The following is a 10,821-nucleotide window of genomic DNA, read 5'->3' on the forward strand; positions in this document are numbered from 1 at the left end:
AAGTGGAGGGATGGTCTTATCTATCCCAGGTAAACGCCTGTCTAGATCTGACATCAAGTGGAGGGACGGTCTTATGCATCCCAGGTAAACGCCTGTCTAGATCTGACATCAAGTGGAGGGATGGTCTTATCTATCCCAGGTAAACGCCTGTCTAGATCTGATATCACGTGAAAGGGATGGTCTTATCTATCCCAGGTAAACGCCTGTCTAGATCTGATATCACGTGAAAGGGATGGTCTTATCTATCCCAGGTAAACGCCTGTCTAGATCTGACATCAAGTGGAGGGATGGTCTTATCTATCCCAGGTAAACGCCTGTCTAGATCTGACATCAAATAGAGGGATGGTCTTATCTATCCCAGGTAAACGCCTGTCTAGATCTGACATCAAGTGGAGGGATGGTCTTATCTATCCCAGGTAAACGCCTGTCTAGATCTGACATCAAGTGGAGGGATGGTCTTATCTATCCCAGGTAAACGCCTGTCTAGATCTGACATCAAGTGGAGGGATGGTCTTATCTATCCCAGGTAAACGCCTGTCTAGATCTGACATCAAGTGGAGGGATGGTCTTATCTATCCCAGGTAAACGCCTGTCTAGACCTCACATCAAGTGGAGGGATGGTCTTATCTATCCCAGGTAAACGCCTGTCTAGATCTGACATCAAGTGGAGGGATGGTCTTATCTATCCCAGGTAAACGCCTGTCTAGATCTGATATCACGTGAAAGGGATGGTCTTATCTATCCCAGGTAAAAGCCTGTCTAGATCTGATATCATGTGAAAGGGATGGTCTTATCTATCCCAGGTAAAAGCCTGTCTAGATCTGATATCATGTGAAAGGGATGGTCTTATCTATCCCAGGTAAACGCCTGTCTAGATCTGACATCAAGTGGAGGGATGGTCTTATCTATCCCAGGTAAACGCCTGTCTAGATCTGATATCACGTGAAAGGGATGGTCTTATCTATCCCAGGTAAACGCCTGTCTAGATCTGACATCAAGTGGAGGGATGGTCTTATCTATCCCAGGTAAACGCCTGTCTAGATCTGATATCATGTGAAAGGGATGGTCTTATCTATCCCAGGTAAAAGCCTGTCTAGATCTGATATCATGTGAAAGGGATGGTCTTATCTATCCCAGGTAAAAGCCTGTCTAGATCTGATATCATGTGAAAGGGATGGTCTTATCTATCCCAGGTAAACGCCTGTCTAGATCTGACATCAAGTGGAGGGATGGTCTTATCTATCCCAGGTAAACGCCTGTTTAGATCTGATATCAAGTGGAGGGATGGTCTTATGCATCTCGGGTAAAAGCCTGTCTAGACCTGACATCAAGTGGAGGGATGGTCTTATCTATCCCAGGTAAAAGCCTGTCTAGATCTGGTATCATGTCAAAGGGATGGTCTTATCTATCCCAGGTAAAAGCCCGTCTAGATCTGATATCATGTCAAAGACTGTGCTTTTAACGCTGCTTTGCTTTGGTTGATGTCAGTGAAAACTCTTTCGGTTCACGATTTTCCAGAATCTGTTATAGACTCTTCTCACTTAAACTTCTTCTTCTTCGTTCATGGGCTTAGACTCCCATGTTCACTCATGTTTTTAGCACGAGTGGATTTTTATGTGTATGACCGTTTTTACCCTGCCATTCAGGCAGTATACGCCGATTTCGGGGGAGGCATGCCGGGTATTTTTGTGTTTCTATAACCCACCGAACTCTGACATGGGTTACAGGATCTTTTCCGTGCGCACTTGGTCTTGTGCTTGCGTGTACACACGAAGGGGGTTAAATCACTAGCAGGAGTTGACCTGGGAGATCGGAAAAATCTCCATTCTTAACCCACCAGGCGGCAGCGACCGGGATTCGAACTCTCACTTAAACCATCACACACTTACCTCGATTCCCAATCTCCTCTGTGTTTCTCCAATGAAGTCATCACCCTTAATTGCTCTCAGGTATCCACATCCGGGCCTCCAGCGCACGTGTTCTGTCCACACGTCATCAGTCGGCGCCCAGTGTTTGAGACCAACGCCACAATAGAAACACCGCACACAGTCTGCGTAACCTGCAAAATATTTTACACGTACTGAGAATCAGCTTAGTTTTTTCGATTCTGCTAGACCGATGAAAGTGAAGAGGGCAACAGACACGAGTCAAAATTAAGAAATATGAATTCATGTATCGATCTTTTTTTTTCAATTTTTATTGTCAATAAAACCAATGCGAGTTTTTTTTCCCGAGAAAAAGAGCCCCTTAAAAATTCAGTCCATTTAATAAAAGTTTGATGGTCGGTTTGTCGGTAACACACAAGTATCAACAATAGCAATTAATTGCGACCTTACGTTTCGCCGGTCTGTGTGCTACTGTATATCTTCAAACGGCTGCCTTTTTAAAGGTTTAGTGAAGACAGCATGGCAAACAAACAGCCAGACATGCAGACAGAATTTAACCAACAGCAGCATCGAGCGGACAAAAACCCACACTAGGTAGAAAGATGAGAGCGGTGCAGGCACATCGAGCGGACAAAACCCACACTAGGTAGAAAGATGAGAGCGGTGCAGGCACATCGAGCGGACAAAACCCACACTAGGTAGAAAGATGAGAGCGGTGCAGGCACATCGAGCGGACAAAACCCACACTAGGTAGAAAGATGAGAGCGGTGCAGGCACATCGAGCGGACAAAACCCACACTAGGTAGAAAGATGAGAGCGGTGCAGGCACATCGAGCGGACAAAAACCCACACTAGGTAGAAAGATGAGAGCGGTGCAGGCACATCGAGCGGACAAAAACCCACACTAGGTAGAAAGATGAGAGCGGTGCAGGCACATCGAGCGGACAAAACCCACACTAGGTAGAAAGATGAGAGCGGTGCAGGCACATCGAGCGGACAAAAACCCACACTAGGTAGAAAGATGAGAGCGGTGCAGGCACATCGGAGGAAAGGAGTGGAATGGAGAACGCATTAAAGACACAAACTTGGACAATAGACGGTACAAATGTACGACAAAAAGGTGTTTAAATTTTTTTTTTAATCGTCTAACCTATATATCGGGACCGATGTACGTTTGTTTGCTTTTTTAGTTGATCTTGGCAGTCTCCATGCAAAAAACAAGTTTCGTTTATGTCTATCACAGCAACAATGTGGAAGGTTCTAGGAACTGCATGCCTTTTCACACAAGTTACAAATATTGTCTGAACGGGGCATCTTTGAATGACAAAAAGAAGTGATGAAAACATCGTAGACAAACTCACCAGCATAGAACATGCCACAGAGAATGACGTAGTCACGGGGCGGGGCCTGAGAGCCATCCCATAGGGTGAATGTCCGTCTCCTGCTGGCCATGTCATTATACACTGCCCCGCCCAAGTGAACAAACAAACAGACAAACAAGCAAACGTGCGACTCACCAGCATAGAACATGCCACAGAGAATGACGTAGTCAAGGGGCGGGGCCTGAGAGTCATCCCACTGGCACTGGGTGAAGGTCCGCCTCCTGCTGGCCATGTCCTGGTACATAGGGTACACGGCTCCGCCCAAGTCCAGCCCTGGCTGGGGAAACAGGGAGGGGCGAGCCTCTACCCCGCCACTGTCCTCCCTGTCTCTGACGCTTGCAGACCGGGATGCATTCGAAGAGGGTCTGTTGGAAATGTTGGTCTCTCCGTCAGGGACTGCGCGGGAAGTCGTTAAGGATCTGCTGTCAGTTCCGACGGTGTCAGAATGTGAGAGTTCGAAGGGTGGTCTTCTTGTGTTGTTGCTACTTGTATCTCCACGAGGTAGACCGTTAGACGTTGAGAGGGGTCTGCTATCAGTAGTATCAATTGAATCGTGTTCAGGTGCAGTGTTGAGAGGCTGAGTTCTATTGACATTCGTGCTGCTTGTTGCTCGGTTGATGCTGGCTCTGTTTTCACCGCTAGACGAATCACTCATCGACAGTATGCTGGAGTTGCTTTCACGAGTCCCGGGTCTTGAATCAGAATGGGAGATAGTTGTCCTTCCACGGGCTGCACTGGTAGGTGTGACAGAAGCACTAGCACCTGTCCTGTGTGACGATGGACCTGTTGCACGTGCAGAAGAAGCAGGTCGTCGAGAAGTCGGGTCAGAACCATCGCCATCTTCCACAGGGGTGCTGAAGACGGTTGGTGCTCCGTTCACCAAGGGAGTATGACCTACTCTGTTGACTTCGGTGTTGCCTGCTGCAGTAGCATGTCCGTTACTTGGCGCATTACCGACCGAAAGTCCTCTGTCTCCGTTAACCATGGAACCATAGACTGATCTTCTCTCTGCATTGGTTCCTTCAGTAACAAGACCATTAGTAAGCGCATCATGGGTAGAATGTTCTCTTTCTCCGTTCATCAAAGATCCATGATCTAGTCTGCTGCCAGACGCAGTGAAGTGCTCATTACTGATAGCACTTCCAGCAGAATGTTCACTGTCTTTTCTCAACACATGCGCACATTGCGGTGAAAATCGTCGGTGAATTTCCACGGGGTTGTCGGTTTGTGCCCAGCCAGAGTACCGCATGTGACAGCTGTAACACGTCATCTCGTCACCTTGGCCCCGGAAGTAGAACCCCTCGTCAGCAAGCTTGACCCTTGACACCGGAAATGACGACGGCAGTGCGGCGAGCGTTGCTAGGCGATATCCAAGGTGAGCAAGGTCAATATCAGGGTTACGTGTTGGGTCGGGCAGAAACCGGGTCACATTTTGGGTCATGTGACTCTCTTGCAAGGCCATCCTTATTCAATAGGAGGCTCAATCGCTGTTCACAAACTCCTCAACGGTATGACTGACGCAAGCCACTTCTACAATTTGCATAATTATGGTGTCAATCACCTTTGGCAATGTTTTCCAAAACCTCGCACGATAAATTCACTTTGCTTGTCACCATGCGATTTTGTTTTCAGCGGCATGTTTAGGATAGATGCGATCAATAATACGAAATACACACCCATCCCTGTGTTATATCGGTGTATCCTAGCAGAAAATATCCAATACAAATCAAAACTGTGTCAATAAGAATGATTGATGGTTAGGTCTTGATTGTTTGCGATCGGTCTGGAATCCCCGACACGACCTGAAACATATCACACAAAAACTGACCTTAGGCAGTGATATTAAACAGTTATGGCGGGCATGTAAGTTTGTAAGGGGGATGGGGGGGGGGGGGAGTGCGTGCGTGTGTATGTGTTTAAGCGAGTGCCTGGAAGCGTGCGTATGTGTGTCCGTGTGTGTGTATGTATGTATGTATGTATGTATGTATGTATGTATGTATGTGTGCGTGTGTGTGTAAGTATGTATGTGTGCGTGTGTGTGTGTGTGCTTGCGTGCATGTGTATTTACGAGAGAGAGAGAGAGAGAGAGAGCGAGCGAGAGAGAGAGCGAGAGAGAGAGAGAGAGAGAGAGAGAGAGAAAGATGAAAATGAAAATGGGGGGGGGGGGGGGGGGGGCAGTGGGATAAATGGACCGAGAAGTGCATAAAACACCATAAAAAACCCATCAAAACAAAATAACACCAACACCTTATCCGAATGAAGGGGTGGGTGGTTTAGGAATGGAAGGGGGGGATGGAAGGCGAGGAGCAGAATATATTAAATATTTTGTCAGTAATCACAAAAGCATTTCATTGGAGTGCGCTAACAAACTTCATTTTGTTGTCATGTGCCTGTGTCCCGTCTTTCGATTTGGAAAGATACTGTTCCCCCGTCATTTTAGTGCAATGTAGATTATTTTCTCCACATTACCGACACATGCCTGAGTGGAAACTGTCCTAATTAGAACAGAAACAAGTCGCGTAAGGCGAAAATACAATATTTAGTCAAGTAGCTGTCGAACTCACAGAATGAAACTGAACGCAATGCCATTTTTCAGCAAGACCGTATACTCGTAGCATCGTCAGTCCACCGCTCATGGCAAAGGCAGTGAAATTGACAAGAAGAGCGGGGTAGTAGTTGCGCTAAGAAGGATAGCACGCTTTTCTGTACCTCTCTTTGTTTTAACTTTCTGAGCGTGTTTTTAATCCAAACATATCATATCTATATGTTTTTGGAATCAGGAACCGACAATGAATAAGATGAAAGTGTTTTTAAATTGATTTGGACAATTTAATTTTGATAATAATTTTTATATATTTAATTTTCAGAGCTTGTTTTTAATCCGAATATAACATATTTATATGTTTTTGGAATCAGCAAATGATGGAGAATAAGATGAACGTAAATTTGGATCGTTTTATAAATTTTTATTTTTTTTTACAATTTTCAGATTTTTAATGACCAAAGTCATTAATTAATTTTTAAGCCACCAAGCTGAAATGCAATACCGAAGTCCGGGCTTCGTCGAAGATTACTTGACCAAATTTCAACCAATTTGGTTGAAAAATGAGGGCGTGACAGTGCCGCCTCAACTTTCACGAAAAGCCGGATATGACGTCATCAAAGACATTTATCAAAAAAATGAAAAAAACGTATGGGGATTTCATACCCAGGAACTCTCATGTCAAATTTCATAAAGATCGGTCCAGTAGTTTAGTCTGAATCGCTCTACACACACACACAGACACACACACACACACACACACACACACACACGCACGCACATACACCACGACCCTCGTTTCGATTCCCCCTCGATGTTAAAATATTTAGTCAAAACTTGACTAAATATAAAAAGGAAGCCTTTTGTATTATTTTGTTTGTCTGTGCACTTAAAAGACCGTTGGGTCGATATATTTGTGAATGTATTGTTTTGTCAATAACAAACGTTCCAACAACCTACCTTTCTTGTTTTTTGATTCTGAATTTTGGAACGTTGGCAGTCTCTTTGCTTTTGCTTTTGTATTCCGAAAGGTTTCAAGTTAGTATCGGATAATTAGAACAGAACCCCCCGCGGGTTAAGGGGAAGAATTTACCCGATGCTCCCCAGCATGTCGTAAGAGGCGACTAACGGATTCTGTTTCTCTTTTTATATTTAGTCAAGTTTTGACTAAATATTTTAACATCGAGGGGGAATCGAAACGAGGGTATGGTGTATGTGCGTGTGTCTGTGTGTGTGTCTGTGTGTGTGTCTGTGTGTGTGTGTAGAGCGATTCAGACTAAACTACTGGACCGATCTTTATGAAATTTGACATGAGAGTTCCTGGGTATGAAATCCCCGAACGTTTTTTTCATTTTTTTGATAAATGTCTTTGATGACGTCATATCCGGCTTTTCGTGAAAGTTGAGGCGGCACTGTCACGCCCTCATTTTTCAACCAAATTGGTTGAAATTTTGGTCAAGTAATCTTCGACGAAGCCCGGGGTTCGGTATTGCATTTCAGCTTGGTGGCTTAAAAATTAATTTATGACTTTGGTCATTAAAAATCGGAAAATTGTAAAAAAAAATAAAAATTTATAAAACGATCCAAATTTACGTTTATCTTATTCTCCATCATTTGCTGATTCCAAAAACATATAAATATGTTATATTCGGATTAAAAACAAGCTCTGAAAATTAAATATATAAAAATTATTATCAAAATTTTTTTTTCGAAATCAATTTAAAAACACTTTCATCTTATTCCTTGTCGGTTCCTGATTCCAAAAACATATAGATATGATATGTTTGGATTAAAAACACGCTCAGAAAGTTAAAACAAAGAGAGGTATAGAAAAGCGTGCTATCCTTCTTAGCGCAACTACTACCCCGCTCTTCTTGTCAATTTCACTGCCTTTGCCATGAGCGGTGGACTGACGATGCTACGAGTATACGGTCTTGCTGAAAAAGGGCAGCTACTTGACTAAATATTGTATTTTCGCCTTACGCGACTTGTTACCCTTGTTAAGTGTTTCTTGTATAAAATATAGTATGTAAGAAATGTTAAGTGCTTTGTACTGGAAACTTACATTCTCCCAGTAAGGTAATACATTGTAGCCTACTACGTTGCAAGCCCCTGGAGCAGATTTTTGATTAGTGCTTTTGTGAACAAGAAACAATTGACAAGTGGTTCTATCCCATCTCCCCCCTTTCCCCGTTCCCGTGGTTGAAAACGACGTTAAACACCAAATAAAGAAAGAAAAGAACGAAAGAAAGAAAGAAATTAGAACATAAAAAAGGAAGCCTTTTGTATTCTGAAAGGTTTCAAGTTAGTCTCGGCTAATTACCAGCATTTTGAAGTAGAGTGTGAATGACACTGCCCTACTAGCAGACGACATGGAGAAGCGCTTCGTTCATTAGGTTGGTAGGGCACTGGACTTGTGATCCTAAGTCGCAGGTTCGAATCCCGGCAGGGACGGACACGGGTCAACTTTATGTGCAGACTCAGAGACGGTAGCCACGTCCCACCCCCGTGTCGCCACAGTGGCACGTAAAAGACCTCGGTCATTCTGCCATAAATGCAGGTTGCTGATTACACCTAAACACGCATACACCTGGGTAGCGCGACTCTTGTCGCTGCTAGCTTTCCCCTGGGAAGAAGCGACCCGACTTTCCCAGCATTGCAATAATAAAGTGAATAAAATGAAATGAAAGAAAGTCAGTTTGTCGATATACAGGTGCTATTCATCTCTTAGTGCTCTATAATATTTCAATAACTCAAAGTATACTGATAACCATACTCAATCTTTTCTAAAGCGTTCATTCAGTAAGTGAGAGAACATATGTGACCCTCCACCACGAAATGAGTCGCATGTCACCTCGCGCGGTTCTGCGCTAGGCTTCATATAAGTCCGGGGAGTGTCTGGTAACAGTGTGAGGGTCACCTTAGTCACAGGCTTATAACTCAAACAGTTTTCGCTCTTTTCTAAAACGGTTTTCACCACTGGATAGAGCATAAAAAACTCTTTAGGAAAATGTAAAAATATGAAAATCATGCAAAGGTGACATGCGACTCATACCGTCGTGGAGGGTCACATATCAGTTGTTAAATCGCCTCTTATCAGAGACAGTGGGCTAAGAGATCAATGAAACAGATCACTTATACGGATACAATTCTAAAGTCAAGAAGTTTATTTGTTATGTTCACAACGATGTCAGTAGAACAGAAGTAAAGAGAACACAGGTAAAATTCCACTCGTGCAAAACACGAGTGTACGTGGGAGTTTCAGCCCACGAACGCAGAAGAAGAAGAAGAAGAAGATGACAACTCGGCAAAAGCTTGCCAGAGGAGAATAGTTTCCCAGCCAAAGCAATTGAATTTGCCACAGGGCCATGAGCAAAACTCTCCAAGCCAAAACAATTTCAAAGCTGGAACAAAAAATGTACAATTTACCCGAAACGATTAAACACAGCTTTCGGGTGTTTTTTAATCTAAGATGTACATAAATATACCACTCCGACCATAAGGAAACAAACAAACAAACAAACAAACAAACAAGTCGCGTAAGGCGAAAATACAACATTTAGTCAAGTAGCTGTCGAACTCACAGAATGAAACTGAACGCAATGCAACGCAGCAAGACCGTATACTCGTAGCATCGTCAGTCCACCGCGCACGGCAAAGGCAGTGAAATTGACAAGAAGAGCGGGGTAGTACTTGCGCTGAGAAGGATAGCACGCTTTTCTGTACCACTCTTCGTTTTAACTTTCTGAGCGTGTTTTTAATCCAAACATATCATATCTATATGTTTTTGGAATCAGGAACCGACAAGGAATAAGATGAAAGTGTTTTTAAATTGATTTGGACAATTTAATTTTGATAATAATTTTTATATTTTTAATTTTCAGAGCTTGTTTTTAATCCAAATATAACATATGTATATTTTTTGGGGAATCAGAAAATGATGGGGAATAAGATGAACGTAAATTTGGATCGTTTTATAAAAAAAATATTTTTTTTACAATTTTCAGATTTTTAATGACCAAAGTCATTAATTAATTTTTAAGCCACCAAGCTGAAATGCAATACCGAAGTCCGGCCTTCGTCGAAGATTGCTTGGCCAAAATTTCAACCAATTTGGTTGAAAAATGAGAGCGTGACAGTGCCGCCTCAACTTTCACGAAAAGCCGGATATGACGTCATAAAAGACATTTATCAAAAAAATGAAAAAAACGTCTGGGGATATCATACCCAGGAACTCTCATGTCAAATTTCATAAAGATCGGTCCAGTAGTTTAGTCTGAATCGCTCTACACACACACAGAGACACACAGACATACATACACCACTACCCTCGTCTCGATTCCCCCCTCTACGTTAAAACATTTAGTCAAAACTTGACTAAATGTAAAAAAGACTGTAAGAAGAGCCGAGTCAATCCGAGACTAACCGAGAGGACCACGGCTGTTCCAGGCAAGCGAAGGCCAGCGGTAAAAATAGCCAGCGGGGCGATATCACTTTGTCAGCACGTCGCTGGGCATATCAGCGCAGTTCAACGTTGCCAGAGACCAAAGAAGCGCTTTACTCAGGTCGCAGCGCGCGGCGGCTCACTGGAGGAATGTTTGAAACCTATCTGTGCTCGACTGCGAGCAGATCACAGGCACATTACACCCAATAAAGTTTGGACTTGTACTGGCAGAGAGCGAATGCAAATTCCTGTAGGCATACACAGACGCAACATAGCATATACAGACAATAATAATACCGGGGGCCCGGTAGCTCAGTTGGTAGAGCACTGGACTTGTGATCGAAAGGTCGCAGGTTCGAATTCGGGCCAGGACGGACACGGGTCAACTTTATGTGCAGACCCAGAGACGGAAGCCATGTCCCACCCCCGTGTCATCACAATGGCACGTAAAAGACCTTGGTCATTCTGCCATAAGCCGTGCAGGTGGCTGAATACACCTAAACACGCAGACACCTGGGTAGCGCGACTCCGTTGCTGCTAGCTTTCCACTGGGAGGAAGCGACCCGA

General features: G+C 43.8%; 2 protein-coding genes across 2 annotated transcripts in view; both read right to left on the bottom strand.

Moving 5' to 3' along the window:
* Positions 1-10,821, bottom strand: part of LOC138961401 (inhibitor of apoptosis protein-like) — a 24,488-nt gene that overhangs the window by 3,009 nt on the left and 10,658 nt on the right. The window contains exons 2-3 of the mRNA XM_070333018.1: positions 3,404-5,070; positions 1,890-2,059 (exon numbers count right to left, since the gene is read on the bottom strand). Coding sequence (XP_070189119.1) covers positions 1,890-2,059; positions 3,404-4,730 — 1,497 coding nt within the window. The 5' untranslated portion in view covers positions 4,731-5,070. The remainder of the gene's footprint in view (positions 1-1,889; positions 2,060-3,403; positions 5,071-10,821) is intronic.
* Positions 8,885-10,821, bottom strand: part of LOC138961069 (uncharacterized) — a 6,659-nt gene continuing 4,722 nt past the window's right edge. The window contains exon 3 of the mRNA XM_070332662.1: positions 8,885-8,920. Within this exon, the coding sequence (XP_070188763.1) occupies positions 8,885-8,920 (36 nt within the window). The remainder of the gene's footprint in view (positions 8,921-10,821) is intronic.

The sequence above is a fragment of the Littorina saxatilis genome, linkage group LG3 (assembly GCF_037325665.1).
Source record: "Littorina saxatilis isolate snail1 linkage group LG3, US_GU_Lsax_2.0, whole genome shotgun sequence".
Classification (NCBI taxonomy): domain Eukaryota; kingdom Metazoa; phylum Mollusca; class Gastropoda; order Littorinimorpha; family Littorinidae; genus Littorina; species Littorina saxatilis.